Source organism: Paroedura picta, chromosome 8, assembly GCF_049243985.1.
Source record: "Paroedura picta isolate Pp20150507F chromosome 8, Ppicta_v3.0, whole genome shotgun sequence".
Lineage (NCBI taxonomy): Eukaryota > Metazoa > Chordata > Lepidosauria > Squamata > Gekkonidae > Paroedura > Paroedura picta.
The window spans coordinates 52,719,500-52,746,817 of record NC_135376.1 but is presented as its reverse complement, the minus strand read 5'-3'; the positions used below and the strand labels follow the sequence as shown (position 1 = coordinate 52,746,817).

General features: G+C 41.6%; 2 protein-coding genes across 11 annotated transcripts in view; one reads left to right on the top strand and one right to left on the bottom strand.

Moving 5' to 3' along the window:
• Positions 1–2,894, bottom strand: part of NHLRC2 (NHL repeat containing 2) — a 43,896-nt gene extending 41,002 nt beyond the window's left edge. The window contains exon 1 of the mRNA XM_077349819.1: positions 2,729–2,894. Coding sequence (XP_077205934.1) covers positions 2,729–2,894 — 166 coding nt within the window. The remainder of the gene's footprint in view (positions 1–2,728) is intronic.
• Positions 2,823–22,988, top strand: DCLRE1A (DNA cross-link repair 1A). 10 transcript variants are annotated; one of them, XM_077349813.1, is made up of 11 exons: positions 2,823–2,951; positions 3,270–3,402; positions 6,174–7,007; positions 8,267–9,832; positions 12,966–13,099; positions 14,241–14,359; positions 14,501–14,644; positions 16,198–16,343; positions 17,858–18,012; positions 20,008–20,149; positions 21,800–22,988. In XM_077349813.1, the coding sequence occupies exons 3-11, from the start codon at positions 6,563–6,565 to the stop codon at positions 21,946–21,948; spliced, it is 3,000 nt and encodes a 999-aa protein (XP_077205928.1). In that variant the 5' UTR covers positions 2,823–2,951; positions 3,270–3,402; positions 6,174–6,562; the 3' UTR covers positions 21,949–22,988. The 10 variants fall into 10 exon arrangements, with proteins under 10 accessions (XP_077205928.1, XP_077205932.1, XP_077205926.1 ...); XM_077349817.1 differs by having other exon boundaries at positions 2,927–3,106; positions 3,270–3,351; XM_077349811.1 differs by having other exon boundaries at positions 2,927–3,106.
• The last annotated feature ends 4,330 nt before the right edge of the window (positions 22,989–27,318 follow it).

Below are 27,318 nucleotides of genomic sequence, written 5' to 3'. Positions count from 1 at the left end.
ATAAAATGTTTTTGTGGGTTTTTTGCCTTTCCTAGGCTGCTAAATTACTGGGGAGCATAAACTGATGTTGCTTTGTGAGAGAAAAGAGTTTGAGGTTGAGTAGATGCTTGTCGCATGATGGAGAGTGATGTCTTTGTCGGGATCTGTTTGGGTCTTTTGCTAACTGAACAAGATCTGTTTGAACAAGATCTGTTCAGATCAGCAGTAACACCCTCTGCTGTTACTATTGGGAGGCAGGGGCTCTGAGCTTTTGAACTATAAACCTCCTCCCAGGCAGAGGTATGAGCTTAAAGCGAGAGTCAAAGGGCTCTGAGGACCCTGCATCACTTCAGATACCTTTAAACTGCTAACTAGTTATAAAGACAGAAGCCAGCAGGGGAGTGTGGCTATCCACTATTTTGTAAGGAGTGCCACATATAAAATCATCTAACTACTGAATATAAACTGTGGGGGGGGGTCACTGATTGGAGCTTGGAGCTCTCGTGAAGCAGGTTTATACCCTTGAGGCTAGGGGAGCCAACCTGGAGAAGCTGAGGCCGAGAGAGGTTTGGTGAAAAGACCCTCAAGGACTTACCAGAACAGCATCATTCCTGTGCTATCAACACTTCTGCTGCTGTGGAGAATGAGCATCTCAAGGTTGGAGGGCATCAGTGTGAGGAGGAGGGATGCGATCCCTTAGAAAGGACCCTTTCTTTAGCTGATGGACCAACATTATTATAGAGGATACCCCTGGGAGGCTTGGGGGAGGTGGATTTCTGGCATTTATGGGGTCTATTCCAGGTGTTTTATTTATTATGTATTTATTTATTATATTTTTATACTGCCTTCCCTTACAGCTCAGTGCAGTTTACGGCACTGAATTGAACTCAGTAATGTTAACATTATAAACATTCAACTGTTAACTGAATAACCAAATTTAAACTATTTCCAGGACTGATGATGCCTTATGATGTTTCTAATGTGTGTGTAGGAGTATGGGGATCCAACAGATGTTATTAGTTCATTGGCCCCAACCAAAGGCTTGGCAGAAGAGCTCTGTTTTGCAGGCCCTGCGGAACTGTGCTACTAACCATGGTGACCGAGGGGAACCTCCACATTCAGAGGCACTAAGTCTCTGAATCTCAGAAATCAGCAGGCAATATGAGGGGAAGACCTCAGTCTTTGTGCTCTTGTTGGCCATCAAGAGGAATTGGTTAGCCACTGTATAAGAAAGGATGCAGATATGGACTATTTGTCTGATCCATCAAGGCACTTCTTATGTTCTTATGATACTGGAAGCTAAGCAGGGTGGATACTTGAAAGGAGGCCACCAAGGAAGATGTCACAGACGAAGGCAATGGCAAACCTCTGCTTCCTACTAGCCTTGAAGGACCCTTGCTGGGGTTGCAATATGTTGGCTGTGACTTGACATCACTTTACACACACAATTAATACATTAACAGTGCAATCTTGAACAGAGTTGTACCCTATCAAGCCCAATAACTTATGTAAATATATTAAAAATAACACCGAAACAATTTCACAAGCTTGAAAGATTTGACATTCTATGACGTTAGAAGGAAAAAATTCTGTAGGTGGCTTTCATACAAGAGCTGCCGATTATTGAGAGTGGGGGATTTTAGACATCTGCGGGAAAGATACATAGTCTGAAGACAGTAAGAACGATCCACAGCTGCTCCTTTAATAATTTAGTTTTAAAAATATTTATACCACACCATTCCCACTGTCAAACTTTATTCAGGTGTGAACCACACAGCACAAATGCAAATATGCATTGTAAATGTATAGTAAAACATTATCTAAAAAAAAGACAGAACCAACCAGCCCCAACTCTATCTCCATTGTACAAAATCTACTGAATAATAATCAGATCAATTATTCAGCTACCCTCACAAGCCTTTTTACACAAACAAAAAGGCTTGGGAACTGTGATAAAGTGGGGATAATTCAAACTTCCTTTGGGAGAAAGTTCCAAAGATCAGGTGATATAAGGCTCTAGAGTGAGAGCAGCTATAAAGAAACAATATCATCTCTTTGCCCCAGTCAACAAATCCTCCTGCACAAGAATGGCCTCTACACATACAACTTGTACATGAACTTTCTGAAGCCTCACCTATTTAGGATGCCTCTCCTAATCAAGAGCTACACAACTACAACTAAGAGGCTAATGGTACCTACATGTATACAGCACAGACGTGCTGACCTAGATGCACACATACAGCAAAAAGAATTTAAATGCGACTTATTTAGACTGCCCTCCAGACAAAATGGTAGGTGTGCACAAATCCCCACAATTTATTAGCCTACAGATGAAGAAAGTGTAGTAGACTGTGGGTTAGAAATACAACCTATCACTCGAATAACCCTAGGACCTCAGCCAAATACTACTCTTCCCAGAAAACTCAGCTATCCTAGCAGGGGGTACAGGTGGCTGGATTTTACGGGACCAGCATTGTTGTACTTAAGCTACGGAGCGTCGGCTTCAACTGCAACTAAACTATAATAACCCTTACGGAGGAACACCGGCGCACTAGCACGTTTTCCTGCCTACATAAAACTAGATTCACGGGGTTCTTATGATGACCATAAAAGGAAAGAGAAATTCTGTTGGCGGAGGGATACATTAAAAAAACAGGAACAGTTAACCTGCAGGGGATGACTCTGAGTATGCGCAGAAGGTAAGGTGAAGCCCTTCCGCCTGTCTCCATCAGCTCGCAGCGCCGCTCACCTGCTTCAAATTCCGGGACTTTCAAATCCCGCTCCCAGGCATCCACCTTCCGCAAGTGCTGGCAGACCAAGTTCGCCTTCTCCTGGGACGTCGACGCATCCTCAAGCGCGTAGTCCAGCTGGGTCTGCGCGGGCCAAAGGGCGGCCAACCCGCTGCCCGCCGCCATTTTGCCTGCCTCACTTCTGCCTACGAAGGAATCCCAGAAGGCGCTCTTTGCGTTCGGGTTCGCCGTTTCGTTCGCAGCCCATTCCAAAAAATACTCCGGAAGGGAGAAATGTGCCGCAAAATAGCCTCTTAATATCGTCTCATAAAAAAAGAGAAAATTTCGCCCTCAGCGGTTCCCCCTTTGCTATGAAATGTGTTTTCAAAAAAGCGCGGGCAAGTGCATATTCGGCGAACAAACAAAACTCGGGGGTGGTTTGGAGTCTGTCGATTCCATAGAAGGGAAAATCGAGGTGATACGCCTAGTAAAACAAATGCAGGAAAGGAAAAAAATTAAGTTCATGATAATACAAAAGGTCATATTTTAATTTTTTTTAAGGGATGGAGTGCCGGTGAGAGGACAACAGTTGTAGAGGAGAAAGTGCGATTCCTGCTGGAGAGCATGATACGGGAGGAAGAAGGTAACAGATGCCAAACAGGGATGACTTGAAATTGTTGCTGACTTCAAATGCGTGAGTAAGAAGACGGATGGCGATTGATTCCTATGTCTGAAACAGATATTCTTGGGATCCCACATATGTATGAACACCTTTTAAAGGATGTGCGTTAATTTTTGATACATCAAGCATCCAGCTCAGGGCAGCTGTCTTGAGTGCAGAGTCCATTCATTGGGTCTTGGCTTCTTTTGTAGCACAGACAGACACCAAGGCAGTACCTTCTCTTCCTTTCTCTGAAGTCTGGCTTTCTCCTCTCTTTAAACATCGTTCTATCAGTGCTTACTTGGGAATAAGCATGGTTGAACTCAGGAGGACTTACTTCCAGGTCATAATTCCAGAGTGCTGTTATGCAACAGAAATAAACAAAACTCTTTACGGCACTGAAAAGGCTAGCAAGATTATATTCCAGCAGAAAGTTTTGTGACTTAGAGACTCCTTTGTAGGAGGTGCATAGCCTTTGTTTCTTTCATCCCCCCCCCACCTCATATATAACTGTATGCTTATTGAGGACCTGCTACAGCTGCATACATCTTACTAAATGGGCTCTAGTTAATAAATGTTTGTTGGAATAAAATCCGGTTAGGTTTTTACTGCCAAATAAGTATTGAGGTGTGATTGGACATTGTCATATACAGGTAGTTGGTTTTCCTAGACAGAAGCTTGCAGAAACAGTACAGCTCAAGGAAGAAGAGTTTGTTCTTATATGCCGCTTTTCCCTATCCGAAGGAGGCTCAAAGCGGCTTACAGTTGCCTTCCCATTCCTCTCCACACAACAGACACCCTGTGGGGTGGGTGAGGCTGAGAGAGCGCTGATATCACTGCTCGGTCAGAACAGCTTTATCAGTGCCGTGGTGAGCCCAAGGTCATCCAGCTGGTTGCATGTGGGGGAGCGCAGAATCGAACCCGGCATGCCAGATTAGAAGTCCTCATTCCTAACCACTACACCAAACTGGCTCTACACCAAACTTGCTCTACACCAAGCAGAGTTACAACCTCCTAAATCCATTGACTTCAGTTGCCGTATAATGGTGTAATTTGCACCATTAAGTCCAACAATATTTAATTAAAACGAATAAGATAGTGATATGATCTAAAATATTGTTTACATGGTTTTTTGTTGTTCACTTTAAGGGATGAGGTTGTTGTTGTTATTTATTTCTCATATGGCAAAATTGCATACAGAGGTTGAGGTCGGATGGATTAGAAGAGCTTGCCCCTCCTCCAAATGTCTGACTGGAACAACAACCTGGAGATTGCGACAGGGGTGGGCGTGGAAGGATAGGTTTGGACTAGTGAGGGTTGGTATAGAGGGATGGAGTTAGGGTGTAATTTTATTGGATTCTATTTTTACTGTTTTAACCACAGTTGTCAGCTGCCATGAGCCAGCAGGTTTGGGAATGGCAGTTAAGAAATGTAATAAATAACTAATATAGTAATATAAAATTACTGTGTTAATACTAGAAGAAGAAGAGTTGGTTCTTATATGCCGCTTTTCCCTACCCGAAGAAGGCTCAAAGCGGCTTACAGTCGCCTTCCCATTCCTCTCCCCACAACAGACACCCTGTGGGGTGGGTGAGGCTGAGAGAGCCCTGATATCACTGCCCGGTCAGAACAGTTTTATCAGTGCCGTGGTGAGCCCGAGGTCACCCAGTTGGTTGCATGTGGGGGAGCGCAGAGTCAAACCTGGCATGCCAGATTAGAAGTCTGCACTCCTAACTACTACACCAAACTGGCTCTAGTACACAGACTGAATGATTAAGCTAACTATTAATATCTAAAATTTCAATTCATTCAGGGAAAGTTCAAAGACCTCTATCACATCTCCCTGCAAAGCAAGTTCCTAGCATTCCAGTGACAGGTGAAGAGTAGTTTGGTGGGTTGCATCACAGTCTCATTTGGGCCTTTGTATTTTGCCCCATTTAAACAACAGGTCTGCAGATCTGCCAAAACCTGTTCATATTCTGTTAACCATACTTTACGTGGCAAGTCAAATCCTGTGGTTCTCTCATATATGTTTATCAGGTCAGAGATATCAGGTGGAACTGATTTCATCCATGTTTGCAACCATTCATTCCTTAGATCAAAATTTTGTAATTGCAGGGTTTGTGCAGACCTTATTGCTAGGTGTTGGGACTTTAGTCTGAATAAACCTACATCAGCCACGTTTTTGTGAATAGATAACTGCCTGTCTTTGATCTTTGATGAATAATGGTGCTAAGGAAAGGGCATGAAGCAAAATCAGCTCCACTTTGCTCTTGTGTCTATAGGGTTCTTGCTCCACCACACTGTTCCCACTAAGTTTTCTGGTTGATGAGCAATTTCTTTCAGTTCCTTGCAATCAGTGGTTGTCCACAGAGTCTCATGACTCAGCAGTACTTTTTCAAGGGTCACACTGGTCTCTTCTGAGAAGGGCATAGCATGAAGAGATTAGCCACAGTTGACTACCTTCTGCTCATACAGCTAGTTAATCATCAAGATCTTTTTGTCTTTGCTGTAGCTTAGTATGGGTTGCTTCCTATGGAGGATTTAGACAGAAGGGGGAAAGTGATTTTTGCCAGTTCTTGCACTTGTATGACACACTTCATGTTCATGCTGCTCCTGGAAGCACCTTGTACTCCAGGAATAACATGTAGAGGGACAGGGCATTTAGGACTGTGCAAGGCAAGGAAGTTCTGCTTTTACTTTTGGCAGGATCCAAGCCTTTATGGCTGCCCTCTAGATATTTTGTTTGCATTTAAGTAAGTTACTGAAAGATTAATTTACCATTTTTGTATTCTCCTTTTCAGATCTTTGAGTCAGACAAAGAGGTTGGTGGAACAGTCATGCTGTCCTCTAACTAATCTTCCCAGGAGCTGATGTTACCAAGACTGTTCTCCCAGAAGGGACAACCAATTCAGAAAGTGTCCTCGTCTTTGTAAAATGTTCTGTGGTTGATGTTTAAAAAATAACTCATAGAATTAAAATCCTTGCGCTTTTTTAATTTATTCAATCCATATTTTGAGGAGAGAATTTTATGTTTGTGGCCTAACCTTGGTTTTCAAGTGGCAACTGGGTATTTGTGTCATACAGACCAAGGAATTTTTTTAAAAACGTAACACAAGAAAGTATATACATTGGAGAATATTGGAATGCCGTTAAATTTTGAAGAATCATTTTTGAATGCTTTGGGGCTGTCATGTTTGAAGATGGCCAGTTGGAAGAGGACATTTGGGATTACAAATCTATTAGAAAGCCAAAGTCACCATGCCAAACTTCAGCCATGCAAACCACATATACACAGGAATCAAATGATGGAAATGGCAGCAGAAGTAATAGGAAAATATCAAAAGGAAAATACAAGTCTAATAAAACAAAGCAAAGGCCAAGGGGCATTCAGACATCTTTAAAGAAAGATCAGAACGTTGGTGTTTCCAACAGTGACCATGTTGTACAGTCCCAAGAAAGAATGTCATATTCAGCAAAACCTAAGAGAAACGGTAAGAAGCAAAGCCCTATAAATGCACGTCCTGTGTATGAAGGATATTGCCCAAGTTGCCAGATGCCTTTCTCTTTGCTATTGGTCCAGACACCTCAGTGGCATGTTGCTGAATGTTTGGACAGTGCAGGGACTGCTGAAAAAGGTAAGAAAATGATTCTTTACTATGGTTTTTACAAGCCCTATATCTGTGCCTTTAAGAACTGTTTGACTCTGAAATTTAGGAGATGAAATATTTTCAGCGCCATAAAAACAGCATGTCTGTATGCTTTTAAAACTCTAAATGTAGCATTAGCTGATAAAGTATATATATGTATGTGTGTGTGTATATGTATGTGTGTGTGTGTATATATATATATATATATATATCACATCACATTTTTGGAGAAGAATCTGACGGAGTACATCAGCGCCTTTTTAATTACCAGAACATCTATGTGTGAGCATATGAAACACAGCAGCTTGGTGTAATGTTAGTGGAATTTCTTAAGCAGTCAGTTCACACTGAATATATCTTGAATAATTAAACCTAACATAGAAAGTACAAATAATCAGGAATAAGCAGTAGACAGAGAAGTTAGATAAATACTGAAATGAAAATGCAAATAAAAAATCTTCTAGTTAATCTATACTTACTAAGAAATCTCAACATTTCTGTTCCTAGGAATGGGTTCAAGGTGGAGCATTCTGGCACAGCCTGGCAGAGCCTGCCTTTGATACTGGCAGCTGTACATGGAATTCAATTAGGGCTAACAGTTTTGCATATTTTCCTTGTGCCTGGGATTGTCTAATCCTATCAGAAATTAGAGGTGCAGGTTTAAAGTCTTCCTTCAAGCCCTCTCTTAACCTGTTGCTGCAGAAGTCTAGGTAACAGGTTAAGACATGAAGAGGAACAACTAGTAATGTCCTACCATGTCTCCTTTGACAGCTTGGTCACCCAATCAGAAGATCCCAGGACTGTATTCCATTCTTAGCTCTTTTGATGGCCACATCCCTGTCCTCCATTGTGTAACTAGGATCTATTTCCTCTGCCTAGTTCTAAGTGCACATTTTATCCTTATTAACGGCCTTTGAAGCTAGTCCTTCCATAACAGGCATTTACTTCTATCATCTGTTTGTTTGCCTTCTGAGGCAATTGGTTGGATACTGTGTGAAACAGAGTGGTGGACTAGATAGACCACATGTGATCCAGCAAGGCTCTTCCTGTGTTCTGATTACAAAGTAGGTGGTTGTGGTTGGAGTCTGGAGCTTCCTCACAGCATTCCTAAGTAAAGCTTTTGGGAACCAAGTTGTCTGAATCTCTTTGCTCTTAATGCTGTAGGTCACCTGTAGTGATTTCAGAGTTGAAGTATTGTGCTAGAAATGTTTTTTCCACACTACCGAGACTTTTATTTGTTTTCTTAGATTGCCCTGATGGTCTTCTCTGTACTTCAACCATATCTTCTCATTACAAACGTTATAGTCATTTTCTACTTGCTGCAAGCAGAGCAGGGGATCATCTTGTGGAGTTCTCATCATCCAGCTTAGAAAACAATCTCTTTGATCCTGGTGTTTCTCAGTTTATTAATAGTAGCAAAACTACTGAAGATGGGGCAGTGAAGGATTTGAACAGGAACATGGGAAAACCTCCAAATTGCTGTGTTCTATCAGAACAGAGTTCATCAAATACAAATTCTGTGGATGTAAGTACTATAAAGACTTCTTCACTGGAAAACATTCAAGGTGTCCATCAAAGCAGAATCCAGTTCACAGGTTGTACAAAGCAGGGTATAAGTCTGGGCCCTTTCCCTCAAGAAACCAACGGCAGTCATGACCAGGAAAGTCAATATGACTCACTTCAGTTAAACACTTTAGTTTCAGAAGCTGACTCCAGTGACTGTGATATTTCATATTCTCCTTTGAATACAGATGAAGAAAAATCTACAAACGAGGAAGGGGAAGAGGAGGAAGAAGAAGAAATTAAGGTTAAACATCTCAGAAAAAAATTATTTGCTATTAAAAGCCCAGAAGACAGGAATAGAAAATCTGGAAGCTGGATGTTTAATAAAGCAGCTGGTACTTCGCAACAGAGGGAACTTCAACATAACAGTGTTGAAGTAATGATCAATGACTGCAATAAAACTTCAAATAGATTCCCAATTTTTGATGGCATTTCTAAATCTTTTTCACAAGCTAGCATTTCCAGAAGGATTTTAAGTTCAACAAACATTCCTGACTTGGCGAAATACACTACAGAAGAATTTGATCCTTGTGTTGATTACAAGAGGAGTTGGGAAGAGTTTGAGGGCCTTAAATTGAGTTCTTCCATACTCAGTGCAGGTGAATGTGAATGGAGCAACTCTGATTCAAAAGTCAAGATAGACTCTGCGGTTAAAAACAAGCTGCTGCCAGTGAAATCCACAGAAGAAAGCATTAGGCCTTTTCAGCTCTGGCAAGCTGGCTCTTTAGAGATGTCTTGTAGTATAGCAAAAACTATCCCTGACACATGTGGAAATACACTGCCTCATAACAATTCATATTCTATCAGCGATAAAGGAGGAAGGCTTAGTAACGCTGTAGCTTTGCCTCTTTTTCCGAGTCCGTTTTCTCAAACATTGCCACGTGTTTCTGCTGCAAAACCTAAAGTTCAAGCCACTCCTGCCAAGGAACTTAAACAAATGGACATTGGTGTTTTCTTTGGGTTGCAACCGAAAGCAAAGATGGAGAGGGACCAAAAGAAAAATCTGTGTAAGAAAACACAGGCATTGAGTCCAGCTACTGCTACAGGAAAGAGGTCCAAATCTGGGAAGAGGAAAGCTGAAGGCTTATTGGGAGATTCGGATATGGTTACAGAAAGCTCAAGAAAAACTGCCACCCCTGCAGAGCAAGCATCTGGTGGACAGAAGCGCTGGCAAAAAAGATTTAGAGAGTCATGGACAGGTGAAGGAGAAACAAGAAGAAAACAGTGTCCTTTCTATAAGAAGATACCAGGTAGTATGTTCTGTTTCTTGAACAATTCTTATGTGCCGCTATGTTTTTCCATGGATGGTAAAAGACATATGCTCTATTTGTACACTCTCTCTGCTGCATTTCTTCTATCCTTGCCCCAGTTATTCTGAATTAATTAACTTCAGGAAGAAAACCTGTATCATTTGTTAACCAAAATATGCATTAAAATGTGATCTATTTTTTAATGAAGCATTAGTATTCAAAATAAATCTAATTATAGAGAAATGTGAAACTGTATCATAAGAACTTAATGTTATTTTCTGGAATAATAAGCCTGAAGAAAGTTTAAAACAACAACAACAAAACTTTAAAAGACTAACTCAATTAAGTAGTATTAGAATTGTGTTCCCATATTAGACACTTCTTTTTAATATGTACTGTTTATTATTTATAAGGTAAAGATATCCCCTGTGCAAGCACCGAGTCATGTCTAACTCTTGGGGTGATGCCCTCTAGCGTTTTCATGGCAGACTCAATACGGGTTGGTTTGCTAGTGCCATCCCCAGTCATTACCGTTTGCTACATCATTGTCAGTAGTTTTTAATGGATTTCATGTTTCATTCGCTGTTTGAATATGCAGTTTGATTATTTTATACAGTTGTGAAACTGACATGGCCATTGTAACCAAGTCTGTACAGAATCCTACTCATGTCTAGTCAAAGGAGCTGATTGCCAGGACTAGACTTCTAGAATTGCATTTTAAATGTTTGGTCTGAAACCAGTTGCCTAAATTGACTGTCTCCCAATTAGTTGGGGGAATTAGCAAATGAGGAAGAGGTGGATAACTGGGATTCTCCACTTATGTATACCAGGATTTTTCCCCTTAAGAGAACTCTCAGATCAGACAGATGTTCAACTGGAAAGGTTTTTATTGAAAAGGAAACAAAAATGCACATACATGCAGAAGGGGAGCATTTTTTAGGGAAGGGTAATAATTACCAATCTTGAGAAGTTCAGCAGGAGTAGCATTTGAAAAGTAAAAACAGCCAACATTTGGGGAAATTAAAAGATTAGATCCACAAGAAATTGGAGGTGTGAGGAAGAATCCAGGACACATGCACACACTGGGCAGCAAGGTGGTGTATTTATAGGGAAATGTGCCTCTAGATGGAGAGGGTGTGCTTGCCAGAAAGCAATATGTGATCTGAAGAGAAAACAGTATGCCAGAAAACAGTGACTTAATGGCTTTACCAGGGGTGTGAGAGGCTTGATGAATCTACAAGCACCAAATGGGAAGAGCAATCTGGAAGTTGAAATGTGTTGATTAATTGCTGCTTAATCAGGCAATAATAGGTATGGGAAAGTGAGGCTGGGGTGTAGATGGGATTATGCTGAGTGAATCAATAGGCCTTGGGTGACTTAGCAGCACAAGTCCTCATGCAAACACTATGGAGGTCCACATCTGGCTTGCCTTGAGGCAACTGCACTGGCTCCCAGTTGAATTCCGGATCTGCTTCAAGGTAGTGGTGCTAATCTTTAAGGCCATACGTGGTTTGGGCCCAGCGTATCTGATGGACCATTTGACTTACTACACCCCCCAAAGGACATTACGATCATCCAGCTCTAATAAACTGGTGATCCTAACCTCATAGAAGTACATCTGTGCTCAATCAAAGCCAGGGCTTTTTCAGTCCTGACCCCAACTTGGTGAAATGAGCTCCCGGAAGAGCTGACAGAACTGAACCAATTCTGCAGGGCCTGTAAGACAGAGCTCATCCACCAAGCATTAGCTTGGGGCCAGTGAACATCACAATGATACTGCTAAAACATTGATTGGGCTCCCTCTATGTGAATACTCCCCCCCAAAACCCCCCCAAATACAGCAATATGTGTTCGTATTTGGCTAACCAATTGATTTAAAGATTTTAATGTGTTGACGTATAAAATATTGGTATAAGATATATATTATTGTTATGTACTATGTGGATTTTAAAATGTTAGAAACTGCCCTGAGCCAGCCTTGCTAAGAGGGACAGTGTATAAATCTCAAATTAAAGCCATACATCTTTACAGATCAAGGCGGGAGTAATAGCCACCCAGCTACTCTGACTCATGTTTTAAAATTGTTTTGCCAAGCTAATGCCTGGTTGTCAACCCTCTTGGTCCGTTTTGGCCCAAACGGGGACCTGCACCTCAGATATTGGAGTGATATCACAAAGGATGTTATTTGAGCCAGTTTGGTGTAGTGGTTAGGACTGCAGACTTCTAATCTGGCATGCCGGGTTCAATTCTGTGCTCCCCCACATGCAACCAGCTGGGTTACCTTGGGCTCACCACGGCACTGATAAAGCTGTTCTGACCAGCAGTGATATCAGCGCGCTCTCAGCCTCACCCACCCCACAGGGTGTCTGTTGTGTGGAGAGGAATTGGAAGGCGATTGTAAGCCACTTTGAGCCTCCTTCGGGTAGGGAAAAGCGGCATATAAGAACCAACTCTTCTTCTTTCTCTCTCTTCCTGTAAACTGCTCTTCTGAGGGAAGAGGGTCTTGATTGCTAATATCACTGTATTACTGTGCATGTATTTCTTATTCATCCATATAGCCATATACTGCATGCTGTACCTCCCTAAAACTAGAAACTATCTCCCTCCTCTGTATATTTCAGAAATTTACCTAGTTCTTCTTGCCTTTCGTCTGTCTAACCCGTCATAGTATCCCTGTGGTTTAATACATTAAGGATTGTTGAGTCGTGCTCAGGAAATATAAGATTTTGTGTTAAAAATCCCAGTAGCTTAAACAGTGTCTGATTCTTGTTATTAGTCTTACAGAAAGAGAAAATATTCACAAATATAATTTTCTTCTGTAGTTTGCCTTGACATTTTTCATTGCTCGACATATTCTGAAAATGTCTCTTAAAATAATGCTTAGTACTTTATAGCTCGTGTGGCATAGTGGTTAGTGTGACATACTGGGACCAGGATGATCCAATTTTAAATCCATAACTTGTCATGAAGGTTGTTGGTTGAATTTAAGTTAGTCATGTTCTCACTCACCTGCCTCATAGGGTAGTGGTAAGGACTGGGTAAATATGGTAGATGGATGGATTGAAACTATTTTTAAAACATTGTAGCTGTTCCCATTTATATGTGCTAACTCAATTGCATGAATTTGTTATAGGAACAAGTTTTGTAGTAGATGCATTCCAATATGGAGAAATTGAAGGATGCACAGGCTATTTCCTTACACATTTTCATTCTGACCATTATGGTGGCTTAACAAAAAAGTTTACATCCCCAATATACTGCAATAAGGTATGTTTTCTGCATGTAAGTTTCACATAGATGTACCATGTAACTTTTATGCTGAATATGGCTGCATTCAGGCATCACCTTTAGCCATCTTTAAGCTAGGAGGTTCCTGATTCTGACTTGCTGTTGGACTCAAGTCTTCTTGCTCCACTGCATCCCTTTTTGCACTAATTAGAAATTAACTCCTGTTACCCATGCCATATAAATTCACTCAGGTAAACTGAGTGGGAGAAAATGAATTATGTTTAACTGCATACATATATCACAGGTAAACAGAGTTTCTTGGTATGAGTAGGGACAAGCAGAGGAATGAGGATTAATGTGCTTATGTGTGTCAAACAATAAATATCCCAGCTTAACTTCTGTTAAAAGTGATGCCTTTATGTAGCCTAAGCTGATATACTGCTGGAGTTCTCCCTAGGGCTGTTGATATGATTACCTAGCAATGCACACAATATTGTCAGCATTCAAGACTTGGCTTCTGGCAGTAAAAGGCAGGGAGAGGGAGAAGAGCCCATTCTAAGGATGTTTTGGCCTTTGAGGGAGGACTCAGACATTTAAAAGGGTGGTATGCAAATTGTCATAGCTATTCCTTTAGAAAGAGGTTTAGTTGACCTGAAAATCTTCTAGTTAAACTGTGCCTGTAGAGGTTTCCTCTTGTTTTGCCTTCCATCTGTAGGGCATCCGCATTCTAATGAACAGTTGAATTCTGAAAGGTATAGGTTGAAAATTGGGTGTTTTTCATCTCTTTGAATATGCTTTTGAATTACATTTTTGAACGTGTTGGGTCCAGCTCATGTTATTGATTTGACCCAGGACCACAGCTTAGTGGTAAGAGGGGTTCCTGCTGATTTTCCAGGCTTAAATGCTCCCAGAGGGCAGAGTCATTTGCCCCGTTTTGGAGCTGTATGTGTTCCTCTCCAGGATAATTTCAGTTCAAGAATATGTTGTAGGAAAAGGCAAACACCCCTTCACCCATCATGCCAAATCAGGCCCCTGCCATTTTTTACCGCTGCTGTGTAGAAAGCCACCTGGATCTGGAAGTGTAAGGTGTAGTTAAGTATTTCTGAATCAGATAAAATTGTAGGTAATTTTTGGTTAAACTTTGTAAAATATTTTTGGTTAAACATTCTTTGTTTTTCAGATAACTGGAAATCTGGTGAAGAGCAAGCTTCATGTGCGAGAGCAGTACGTCCACATCTTGCCAATGGATACAGAATGCATAGTAAATGGCATTAAAGTGGTCTTGCTTGATGCTAATCAGTAGGTATCTTTGGCAAAACCGGTATCAGCGTTCCACAGTTAAATTACTGTATTTGAATTAGAAATATTTATTGACTAAAGGGATCCCAATACATGGATTCCAACTCAAAATGCCTTTCTTCTCTTCCTGCTCCCTGGCAGTTGTCCTGGATCTGCAATGATCCTGTTTTCCTTTCCAAATGGGACAGTTGTATTGCACACAGGAGACTTCAGAGCAAGTCCTTCTATGGAGCATTATCCTTTTCTGATTGGCCAGAAAGTTCACAGTCTGTACTTGGATACTACGTAAGTTAAATTCCCTAATGCAATATGCTTACCTTAGTATGCATTGTGTCCCAGAACTATTTTTGTGTAGATTCAGTTACACTTACATTATGCTGAGATACTTGTGAATCTGATATCATTCTCTTACTGGTGCTAAAGATAATATGAAGACCCAGATTAGTCATAGGGCAGATTATGTTGCCTCTCTCTAATAACAGAAAGTACAATGGTTTTATGCTTTGTCTCTTACATTTATCCTAACATATGTAACAGTTGCAAGAGCCAAGAGCACATTCTGTTCTATATTGCACTACTCTTCCCCATAGGACTGTAACTTGCTCACAGGATCTTTCATGACAATTTAAACCAGTATTGGACACTTTGGAATTCCTGGGATAGAGCTTCTCAGCACTTGAAGACACTTTTGGCATTCTTACACCCTGACCAATATCTGCACACTCTTCCTGTGCATTCCATTGGTGGTACTTACATCTTTGGCACCTACATCGATCCACGTTCTTCCATTTTGTTTGGCTGACCTCGCACCCTACCTTACTTATTACACCATGCTCTGCTACTGTGTGCAATAATATCATTAAAAGTATTACATTACTGTAACAGATTTTGCTTGCATGTTATGTAAACCTACAACCCACTCACCCAAATGCATAAAACTTGTGACCTATATAAAATGAATGCCATCATTATAACAGTGATTAGTGAAAAGCAGCATAATAGGATGAAAGCACACAATTTTTGAAAGCAAACATAAAATTGTCAAACATATATTAATAAAAACATGAAAATCTCTTACGGAGATCAGTGCAATGTTACTTACATTGAGATGGAAAACATTATAAACCTCATCTTATATAGCCAGTCTTCTGTACTGGTTGGAGTGTCATATTAGGGCCTGCAAAATAAAGTTTCAGTTTATTCCTGCTCTGTCCTGAAACTTGCTGGGTGACGGTCTCCCTCTCCACATGACCTATGTCAGGAGTTGCTATTGGGTTTCCCTGGAGGAAAAGTGGTATAAAATCTATAAACAGACTGATGGATAGATTGCCGGGAGTAGTTGTTTATGCCAGTCCCAGTAAAGGCTTAACCCAACTTGAGGCAAGTGAAGTAACACTAATTGGCCCCTAGCGTGAAAGGATAGAGGCATTTGCATCTGCCTCCATGGCATCTTTGGATATGAAGCAAGAAGACTGTAAGAGAATCTCTTCTTTTTATGCACCCCCTCCCAGACATGTGCATGGTACACAGAGGATTCCAGGTTCAAGGCATTGGGAAAGACTTTCCTCCCTCTGAGATCTTGGAGATCCAGTCAGGGGGCATAAGTGATGAATTAAGTGGGACAGTGGGCTGACGTTTTAGGACAGTTCTTATATCCAGCATATGGCACCAATTCTGCCAGTGCAATGGAGATTTGGGCACACTGCTAAGGGTCACTTGCCATTATATTTCTGCTTTGTTGTTGCTCTGTTATATCTAAGCCTTGTTTAGGTAATTATAGAAAGCAATGCTTCTTCTGGAATCAGTGCTTCAATATTTCTTCTGTTTCCATTTCTTAGATATTGTAGTCCTGAATATACTTTTCCTTCCCAGCATGAAGTTATTCAGTTTGCTGTCAATACTGCCTTTGAGACAGTGACTTTAACCCCCCGGACTTTGGTTGTTTGCGGCACATATTCTATTGGGAAAGAAAAAGTCTTTCTAGGTATGTGTGTGACTCTGTATAATGGAGGCCAACAGATCCTGTTTTAAATAGGGCTGCCTGCTGAATAAGTATGGGCATGATTATGTCCCCCTGTTAACCTTTTGTGTTTCATTAGACAGACAAAGCTGTCTTGAAATGTCTCCATATAACGTTTTTTCTTTTCAAGATTGCAGTATATCTGAAAAAAATGATTTAAACAAAAGTACATTGGTCACATTGGCATAGAGCATGATGATAAACCAGAGTATGACTTTAAATGATCACTGAGAGCTGCCCCTTTTTAGCAAAGCTGCAATTTTAAAGCATTAAAGTAGTTTAAATAGTCCTGTAAATGTAAGGCATTAAAAAAAACCTTTAACCTCAGCTTCTTGGTGCGTGCATTACACTTCCATTGCATTGTAATTTATTTCCATGCCAAGCTGCAACCAGCTGAGATATCTACATCTACTATTTCTGAACATTGTTCCCTATATGAATCTTTTAGCCACTTTATTTCAGTTTAAACGTTTTCATACCTTATACTTATCTCTGCACTTTTAAATCTTGAGGCGCTTTTAGCTGAATGGCTTTTAATCACACAGGCAGATACAGTTTTAATAGTTTTAAAAAATTTAATTAGTCTGCACTGTTTTCTAATAGGAGCACAATTCAAGGTTGTTTTTTTAATGAGCTAGCTGGCAGCTTTTGAATTAAATGTCAATTTGCTTCCTTGAATTGAAATTTATTATCGTTATTGCTGTTCTCTCCCCCAGAGAAAGACTTAAGGTAATAAAAGTAATCCTGAAGCCATTACTATTACAGTCTTGAGGAATCAGACCTTGTTAATGTTTATCGCAGCTTTTCCTGAACATCTCTATATAGGGAAATAGGTGGGTGGGATGACAGCAAATGGAGAGAAACTGATAGCACAACCTCCTTCCAGCTCTACATAGACCAATTTCCTGTGATTTCTTTCTAAAACACCTTTGTTGGATTGACTGGAGCTTTACAGATTGCAGCCATGTCACATACAAAAATTCAGAAGAGTCCTCTAGAACGGGGGTCGTCAACCCCCGGTCCGCAGCCCGGTGACGGGCAGCCACGCCTGCCTCTCCCCCCCCCCCCCGTGAGAAGATCACCAGGCTGCGAGAGAAGCGGCCGTCAAAGCAGCCGCTTCACTCACAGCCCAGCTAGCTTTTTGCTGTGGGGGGGGGGGGGAAGAGGCAGGCGCGGCTGCCGGCACCCTGGAGGGCACAAACGTACATGCTCAGAGCTGCTGTGCATGCGCGTTAGCGCCCTCTGGTGGTGAAAACGCACATGCACCGCAGCTCCACACATGCGTGTTTTTGCCACCAGGGGGCGCTAATGCACATGCTTGGCGCCCGGGCCACCGGCTCTCTTCACCATCCCCGGAGGCGGTCCTCAACCTTAAAAAGGTTGGGGACCACTAATCTAGAACAATAAATTCAAGCTTTATTTTCTTTCCCTTGTTCCTTTTTTATCATGTCAATTTCTCCCCATTGCAAATTCTGTAGCTGTTGCTGAAGTTCTGGGCTCAAAGGTGAGCATGTCCCAAGAGAAATACAAAACTCTGCAGTGTTTGGAATCAGCAAAAATAAATTCCCTCATTACCCTGGACTGGAGCAGTACTTTGCTTCATCTTTTACCTATGATGCAAATTAATTTTAAGGTAAGCTTAAAATCTGTCACTTATAATTATATGGTTAATCTTGGACTAGTTGGGAAGAAAAGTAGAATAGTGTCAATTTAATTCTTTATATCATTCTTTCTAGCATCACATGGTGTTTGCTCTTTTTTGATAACCCCAGCCTTTTTCAGCACAAGGTAGAGTTCAAAATGAATGGCAACTACAATTTACAGGATGTGTAATCTCTCTTTTAATGTCCCATCATGAAACAAGACAAGATGACCTTTAGGTCTTTTTTGAAGTAGCTTTTATGTAAATATTATATCCCCTCTCCTATTAACCACTACACTTTTTCTTTTACCTTTCAAAGCCTTAGATGTGCCACAGTCATATTGAAAATTTATTATGAATCAGAGGACAGACTCTAATTACATAATATATTCTACATAATTCTACATTTCATAACATTGGAATTTGCAACTACCCAGCCCGGATGGGATGCAGCTGACAGCTTCACCTACTGTCTGGAACTTGAGAGTGATCCTTGTCACCTCCCTTACCATGGAGGTGCAGATCACTAAAGTAGCATGGCAGGTTTTTTTCACCTATGCCAAGTGAAGTCACTTGCATCCTATCTAGCCCCAGAACACCTGGCCACAGCAATCCATGTGATGGTCACCTCCAGACTGGACTACTGTAACTCACTTCACGCAGGCCTTCCCTTGACATTGATCTGTACTTTACAACATGTGCTGAATGTGGCTGATCTGGTCGTTAACTGGACCTCGTGGACCTGCCCACCAATACCTGAGTTCCAGGCTAAGTTCCAAAGTGTTGTTTTTTTTACCTTTAAGGCCTTAATCTGTCTGCATATGGAAGGGACTGCGTTTCTGAGAAAGTCTTCCAAAGAACATTGCATTCCATTAATTCCAATCTGTTAGTGATTCCTGGCTCCAAAGAAGTATGTTTAACCTCAACCAGGCATATGGTTGAGACAAATATGATCAAGCATAACATAAAATTGGGCCTTGCTTCCCACCAGGGGAATTATTAAATTAAAAAAACCTGAACAACCCACTAATTTATCCATGGGAGTGCTACTCATAAGCAGAATTACTGGTTTTAAGATGTGATTTTGTTTTTAATTGTGCATTAAACCTCTCATGTAAGTCACCATGAGCCTGTTGCGCAGGGAGGGGCAGCCTAAAAATCAAATAAATCAATCAGTTAAACTAACTCAGAGGAACCGGGTAGATGCCAAGATGTGGCAGTACACTTTTCTCTGATGCTGTATAACTATTTTCAGCTGTAGCTATAAATTGTCACTTTTGAGATGATAGTTCATTTCTTCTGCATTGGATTTAATGCTATGAAAAGTAATGTGAAGAGGGGATATATTAACGTGTGGAGTAATGTGGAGAGGCCTGCATAGAGCAAGTTACAGAAGTCTAGTCTGGAACGGGCCTTTGCATGGATCACTGTGGCCAAGTGTTCTGAGGAAGAGGTAGGGTGTAACCCATCCATGCAGGGGAGGCACACTTGATTCTGACCCCTATGTTCTCATGTTTTTGTGGCTCTCCCAAAAGACTTCAAACGAATAAGATTTTGTTCATCCACAGGAAAAATGTGAAACTTTCTTATTTGGGCAACGCTGATTTTTCTTTTTCACTTCTACATTTGGTTTCTTGAGCACAAGAAAGTCTCCCTAAGGTTGCCCCTATTTCCAGCCAATAATTGAAAAAAGGATTGGTGGGAAAGTCTCAATTGATGATCTGGCCATAGTCAGATTCCAATAAATTTTGCATGAGAAATTTCTTTCCAATTCATGCAAGCAGAAATCTCTACTTCTATACTGATTATGTAAATAGTTTAATAAAATGGATACTGCAGTTGTTCGGCTCTGATGCATTCTCTGTTGATTATAAGAAAAATGAAATTTTATATAAAACTATGTTAGTTTGCCATTTGCTTTGCCACTTTTTGCAGATTCTGTGCGTCTTTCATTCTTAATAAATAATCATAACTTTCTATTGTCAGGGTTTACAGAACCACTTGAATAAATTCTCTCAGAATTTTGATCACATTTTGGCCTTCAAGCCCACTGGGTGGACATATTCAGACAGATGCTACTCCTTAAGCGAGATCCAACCTCAGACCAGAGGGAAGATCACTATATATGGTACTGTCATTCAAATGATTCGATACATTTAGTTTTCTTCAAATGGCTTTTTCCACTGTTTTCCTCCATCAGTTAATGTCCTTTGATCTAAAACTTGTGCTATTGTAACTAGCACCAGATCACTTTTAATACAAAATTCTGAAGGAACTGAAATGTAGTAGTGGAGTGTTGAAGTACAACTGATTCCTGATTTGCAACCCTTTGCTTAGAAACAAATACCCAAATGTGATCCACAAACTGTATACTAATAAGCCCATATTAGTTCCATGAAATTTGGTAGAGCTTAGAATTGAGAAGAGATTAAACTAAACCTCCGGATTGGCTATTAACATAGCTGAACATTACCAATAAGAAGAGTTCATCATAGATTTATGAAGAGGAATGATGCTGTGCTCGGTAGAAATCTTTTTTCCCCTCTAAGTAGTAATTTGGACCACAGCCCAACACAGATTTAGGCAGACCAGATAGGTTTAGGTGCACATAGCTTTGTGTTTAGACTGTGACTAAGAAGTTAAAAATAGTCAAACGTAATGGTGGTGATAATTGTAGAACTTTGCATACATACAATGTTTTAAAGAGTTCAAAGCACTTTCTTTACATTATCTTGCTAACAGTCCTGAGAAGTAGATTAGTGATCTTCATATTACAAATACTGGGCTGACACTACATGTCCATGATTCGCCTTGTGAAATATGAACCAGGCATTATTTAATCATAGCTCAGCACTATACGACACCAGCTTTTAGTATTCTACTCTGAGTCATGGTTATGGGGAAATGACAGATACATGCTGTTAGGCATTTCCTGGAATGTGGTATTTTTCAAAGGCTGATCAGATAAGCTGATAAATATAGTGCAGACAATATACGGACAAGATGCCCCAGCAAAGGCTTTGAGGCTTTACCGAGTAGTTGCTGCATAAACATAAAAATTCTTTATTGGATTCGCAAGACAAGTGGGGACTTATGAGAATGGCCGGGGAGGGGTGTATCCTACAGCTCTCCCGCCAGCTTCAGGTTCACCACCATGGCGAGGGCAGCTCCTTCACTCTTCTGCAGCTGCTTCATTATATCAGTGGTAGCTCCTGAGACAGTTTCCCAGCCTGGCTGTACTTTACCATTGCAGTGGGGAGAGCTTTGTCTAACCTGTAGCTTCACCACTCCAGTAGCAGAATCAGGGACAGTTTCTCAGTCTTGGTGGCAGTACGGACAGCACCCTTGCTTGCCTGCAGCTTTGCTGCTTCAGCAATGGTATTGTGAACAGCAGGAGAGATTTTATAGTTTTCCTGTACTGATTTTGTGGATATTGTTAAACCTCATAACAGAAAGCCATGCTGTGACTTGACTTAATAACAGCATTTACTTGCACTGAAGGTGGACTGATGAATGATGCCTAATAATACTCTCAGGATTTCATTATGACAAATTGCTTGATGCTTGGAATGAGAATTCAAAATATTTATTTATCTATTATTTTGTATTTGATTTTTACCCCACTATTCCCCAAAAGGGCTCAGGGAGGCTCAACGTCTTTTTGTCTGCAATATTTATTTTATAAATTTATATTCTATTGTTCTTTTTAAACAAAAATATATTAATATGTTTCATAAAATGCATAATTTTAAATTCTTCTGTGTTGTTTTGTTGGCAGGGATCCCTTACAGTGAACACAGCAGTTTCCTGGAAATGAAGCGATTTGTCCAGTGGTTGAAACCTCACAAAATTATCCCCACTGTAAATATAGGTGATTGGAAAGCCAGAAAGGAAATGGAGAAGCATTTTAGAGATTGGAAGACATGAGTTGCTGGGTAGAACTAGGAAGAGAAGTGAAATTTACACTACAGCATCTGTATGCCTTATGCTCCCTCTGAAATGTTCTGCCTTGGTCAGAATATTTCATGCAAACCGAGATATCCCACAGCATACAATAGATGTGACATTGCTTCTTTATTCTACCTTTTTACTTACCAGGAACTATAATGATTCCCATGTAATTCAGTCCTGTAGTAATGTACAGGGCAATTGTATTTTGTAACATATGAAGAGCCATTCCAAGTGTGATTTTCCCTCCCCAATGTTGGTAGGAATTTGCTTCCCACTAAATATACTGGAAGGAATGCTCATTGTCATTGTGAAAAATGCATGCATCTTGTTACACCTACAGGTATAAGATTTATTTCCTGCTCACTGTTTTCATTCCAAAAGCCAAGCAAGCTTGGTTGGTAGTGGACTGCAAAATTACAGCCTCTGAAACTGTTTACTCTTGGAACTTCTGCTGTCTTTCCCTGCCATGCTTCAGAATACATCTGTTGCTGTCCCTGGGCCAAGCAACTGCATGATAGTCTCACTGAACAATTTCCAGCTGAAGATTTTATGTTCTCCTAAGTACCCACTCGCCAAACATACTACTTTCTAAGATATGGGATACTGAAGAACCAAGAAATATGGCTAAATGGAAAGGAATTATTTTAAAGGTATGGCAAGGGAGGACTGATTTCCTGAAATTTTCCAAATCATTGATTTCATATAATGAATGTGAGTGACACAGCTCCCTAAGGGTATTCTTAAATATACTAGATGCACTTGAATCAGGTTTGTACTTTGTGATGGTACCCTGATGCCATAGGATGATAGAAATCTTAACACAATTTTTTAAAACTTATTTGTAGAATTTACATTATAACTGAGAGCTGTGACTGCATTGTGTACTGTGGTGAAGAACAGAATAAATGTTAAATAATATACATTAATAAAATATTTTCTGCAGTTTTCAAAAAATGTATTTCCAATTTACTGCACATATTTATATGAAATTTCTTAATAAAAAGTATCAGATGTGAGTTGGTGTAGCAGCTTCTTTCTATGAGTTCTTGCTACTGTTTTTCTTTAGACTCTGACCTTGATCCATGTATAGCATGTATGTAGTCTACAGAAATCATAGATTTAGATGTATTCTGCACAAGGCTTCAGTTTATATTATATTGCCACAATGAAATAAAATGAAGCTTTATCAAACTAGGTGATAATAGTGATAGAAGAATGTTCTAATTGGTGGAAGCAGACAAAAACAAGAGTCTTGCTGGATCAAAAGGTACCTTCTCATTAAGTGGAGAACCTTCCATTCACAGAGAACTTGTTTCATTTACGGAACACATCTTTCTGACATGTCAAAGGTTCCTTAGTTTTCATTGGGGTCCAGCAGCCCCGGTGGTAAAGCCAACAAACAGGACACAAATGTTTTCTGTCATAGTTTTCTCCCACCCAACTGATATTTAAAAGCATACCACCACAGAAAATGGATGATTAATGCTATGCCAGCTGCCTTGGAACATAACTATTATATAACCTGCATACCATACCATGGAAAAAAATATAATAATACAAGATACAGCTATTAACGTTAAATATCTATAATCATTTTAATTACTAGAGCATACCTGTACATGTTTCTACTCATAACAGTTCAATACTTAGCCCTTGCATACCCAGAGAGAGGAAATTTGGCTTTCTGTCTTCCTGTTCTCTCTTCAGCATGAGGCACAGCAGTTATGTGAGGGAATGAAATTGGATAGCAAACAGATCATGGAGAAGAACAAAGTGAGTCCAGTAAGGACCTTTAAAATCAAAGTTTAAATCAAGATATAAGGTTTCGTATGTTCACACAATTCATGAAACGGAATATTGTCAACCAATGCGCATGTGCAGTAAGATGCTGATATCCCTGTTAAGCCCGGGGTGGGGGTGGGGGGTCCATTGTCCTGAGGGCTGTTATTACCTGTAATACAGCAGGTAATTCCAATCTGTTTCTGAAATTACTTCACAATGAAATTTGTTGTCCCCCACTGAGTGTTCTGGAAGGCTCTTATCTCACTACATATGCTAAGTAACTCAGTTCTCACTTATCTCTAGAAATAGAACTTTTGGTCTTGGGGAGGAGCACTAGACTCAGAAAAGCTGCATGTAGCTCTCGAGCCACTGAGTATAATTGATTTAAGATATTATAAAGGTAAAGGTATCCCCTGTGCAAGCACTGGGTCATGTCTGACCCTTGGGATGACACCCTCTAGCGTTTTCATGGCAGACTCTACAGGGTGGTTTGCCAGTGCCTTCCCCAGTCATTACCATTTATCCCCCAGCAAGCTGGGTACTCATAATTATTATAAGGTATTATAAGGTATATATTATAATTATTATAAGGTATAATCCTACGATATTTTGGGGGGGCTGTCAGCACCCGTGCATATCAGTTGATATAAGAAGTGGGGAAACAATTGTACGAATGTATTTTATTTAAAAGGATATAAATAACGAGGGGCAAAGCCCATTGTTTCCAGGAATACAACAGGTGCTAGAGCTTGAACAGGAAGGGGATGAGGAAGAGGAAGGGGAGGAGTTGTCCAGTCTGTAAGGGCATGGGGTTGAATATGTGTGTTGTGTAGGAGGTTGTGGTGGTGTGGTGACAAATGAGGGCATAGGTGTGGAGATATGGGTGTCAAGAACCTATGGTTTGGAATGTTCGTTGAGTATGGGAGAGGACTGATCTTTGGGAATTGTGGCATAGCGGTTACAGATGAGCTTTCCAGAGCCATGTCTTCAGATATGTGAAGGGAAAATCAGACTGGAGACTCTTCTTAGGGGAAAATTACATGGCAACCAATTCCTCCCAATTCTGCATCATTTCCCTTCTTGTATGAATGAGGCCACAGACATCAAAATGTCCCTCTGCCCTAATCCATATGGGGTAGTCACAGTAGACAGGTGTCCACCCTGTTCCTTCTGTCTCCATTTTTTCACTGTTGATAAAATGTTATGTGCCCACATGCTTCTTTCATGTTTGTTCCTTAGAAGAAGAACTGGATTTTTGTACCCTGTTGTTTACTACCCAAAGGAGTCTCAAAGCGGTTTACAAACACCTCTTCATCTCTCCACAATAGACAATCTGTGAGAGCTGTGGGGCTGTGAGGGGTCTGAGAGAACTGGGAATGGAGTGCAGTGACCCAGCAGGCCTCAGGTGTCTCAAAGCAGTTTCCAATCATCTTCCCTTCCTCTCCCCATAGCACAATCCCCACGAGGGAGGTGGGGTAGAGAGCCTCACATGGAAGCTGGCAACCCTAAGAGGAAGTCTCTCTGTGCACAGCAGTCTTGACCTTAGTAAGGATTTTTATACTGTTTTTTTATTTGCCAGGCCAGGTTGGAAAATGTCACTTAAGTTCCCATGTCTTTCCAGCCATTTACGTGTTCACTATTTACAGTTTCAGGCTGTAAATATTCTTTATTTATATTTTCCTGCACTTTTCAGACTCACAGGACTGATGCTGGTCTGTCTGTCTGTGCCCCAAAATACAAACAGTTGCTGGTAAGGGCTGGCCAAAGCCCATAGCCCAGGAGGGACACACCCGCAACCACTCCACCCCAACCACACTGTGATCCTCTACCATCCTCTCTAGATCGCTGCTCATCTCTAGATTATAATGATCAGCTCTGCAGGGAAAAATGGCTACTTTGAAGGCTGGACTCTGAGGCATTGTACGATTTTATTATTTCAAACCTGCAGGAATATCTCCAACCCAGGGGTTGCCAACCTCCAGGTGGGGCCTGGAGAGCTCCTGGAATTAAAGCTCATCTGCAGAGTATAAAGATCAGCTCCCCAGGCAGAAAGGGCTACTTTGGACAGGGTTTTAGTGGAGAAGAAATATTTTAGGCCTCCCACACAGGTTGTTGTTGAATTGAAAGACTTGAGGCCCACTGCACAAGGTTGTTGTGCAGATGAAACAAGAACCTCCGCAACAGCATCCAGTTTCATCCGCAGATAACACTGTGCAGTGGGCCTCAAATTTGCAGAGAGTTGCCAAGAAGAAATACACATGGCTTGGCTGTGTCTCGCCCCCAGCCAGCATAGTATTTTAAGTGAGAAGGGGCTTTTCTGTGGCCTCCCTGTGAGTCAACTGTTTGGCAGAAGGGGAAAGCTCCCCACCACACACAGACTCCCCTGCGTTGCTCTTGGAAACGCCTCCCTCCCCTCAGTCAGGGGCTGTCAGGCTCCTTTCCAGCAGGCCTGAAGGGAGGGGGGAGGGAGCACACTCACCAGCCTCCTGCCAGCTCTGTCAGTGTTCTGAGGCAAAGGGAGGGAACTTACAGTTGGACGTGACAGTTAGGACAACCTTGCGGCGAAAAGGGATGGCGCATCCTGTCTAAGCCTCTGTTCTCATCACCCTTTGCAGCCCTGCAGCCCTCTCCCTGAGGTGGTCAGGAGCAGACTGGCAGTGATGTCTCCAGATTGCCCCTGAGTGGGCAGGCCCTGTCAGAACTTTGGCCCAATGATTGGACCAAAGTCCTGAGTGGGCATGACCTGTCTGAGGCAGGGCCTAATCGGGACGTGCTTTGTGCATCCCGATTGGGCCCCGCCTCTGATAGGACACACCCACTCTCCGTCCACTTAGCCCTTAGCATTTTATTAATAACAGTTCCCGCTGTTACAGATAGCTCCCACTGTTACAGATTTGAATAACGAATTATACCTTTTTGTCCATTTATTAAGTGTGGAAAGATACTTTTGGAGTGCTTGACAGTCTCTCAGGTTTTCACCATCTTTAACCCACTCCGCGGATTAAATAATTCGTTAAGAGCCATGGTGGCGGGCCCTGTCCGTGATGAGGAAGGATGCCGATAGGCCCCTTCCCCTGGACTGACACTCGGAGTGCTGAATCGGCAGGCGCGTAGTGTCAGTCCGCCGCTAAGGCACCACTTGCAATCTGCGCGCAGCGCGGCTCACAATTGGCCCCTTCCCAACGGACTCACCAATCCACCCCCCCACTCAGCCGCTTGCAGCCGACCACCATTCCCAAACTAGCCCGGGCCCACGGAAGGCCGCCCACTGCCACCATGCCCTGCCGCCGACACAAGCCGCGAACCAACTGCCAACACGCTGCCTCACCAACAATGCCAGATACGACCCACCGCCGCCCCCGAGCCTACGGACATGCCGCGCAGACCCACCAAGCCACTGCTCCCTTCCCTCAGACCACGCCGCCTGCAGAAACGACGACGACAACGGCTCTGGCCTCCTACCTCCGGAGACCGCTCCTCGCCACACCCAATGCAAGCCGCCACACGCCACACGCATGCCGCCGCCCCAGCAACCGCCCTGCGACACCCCCCAGCCACGCGCGG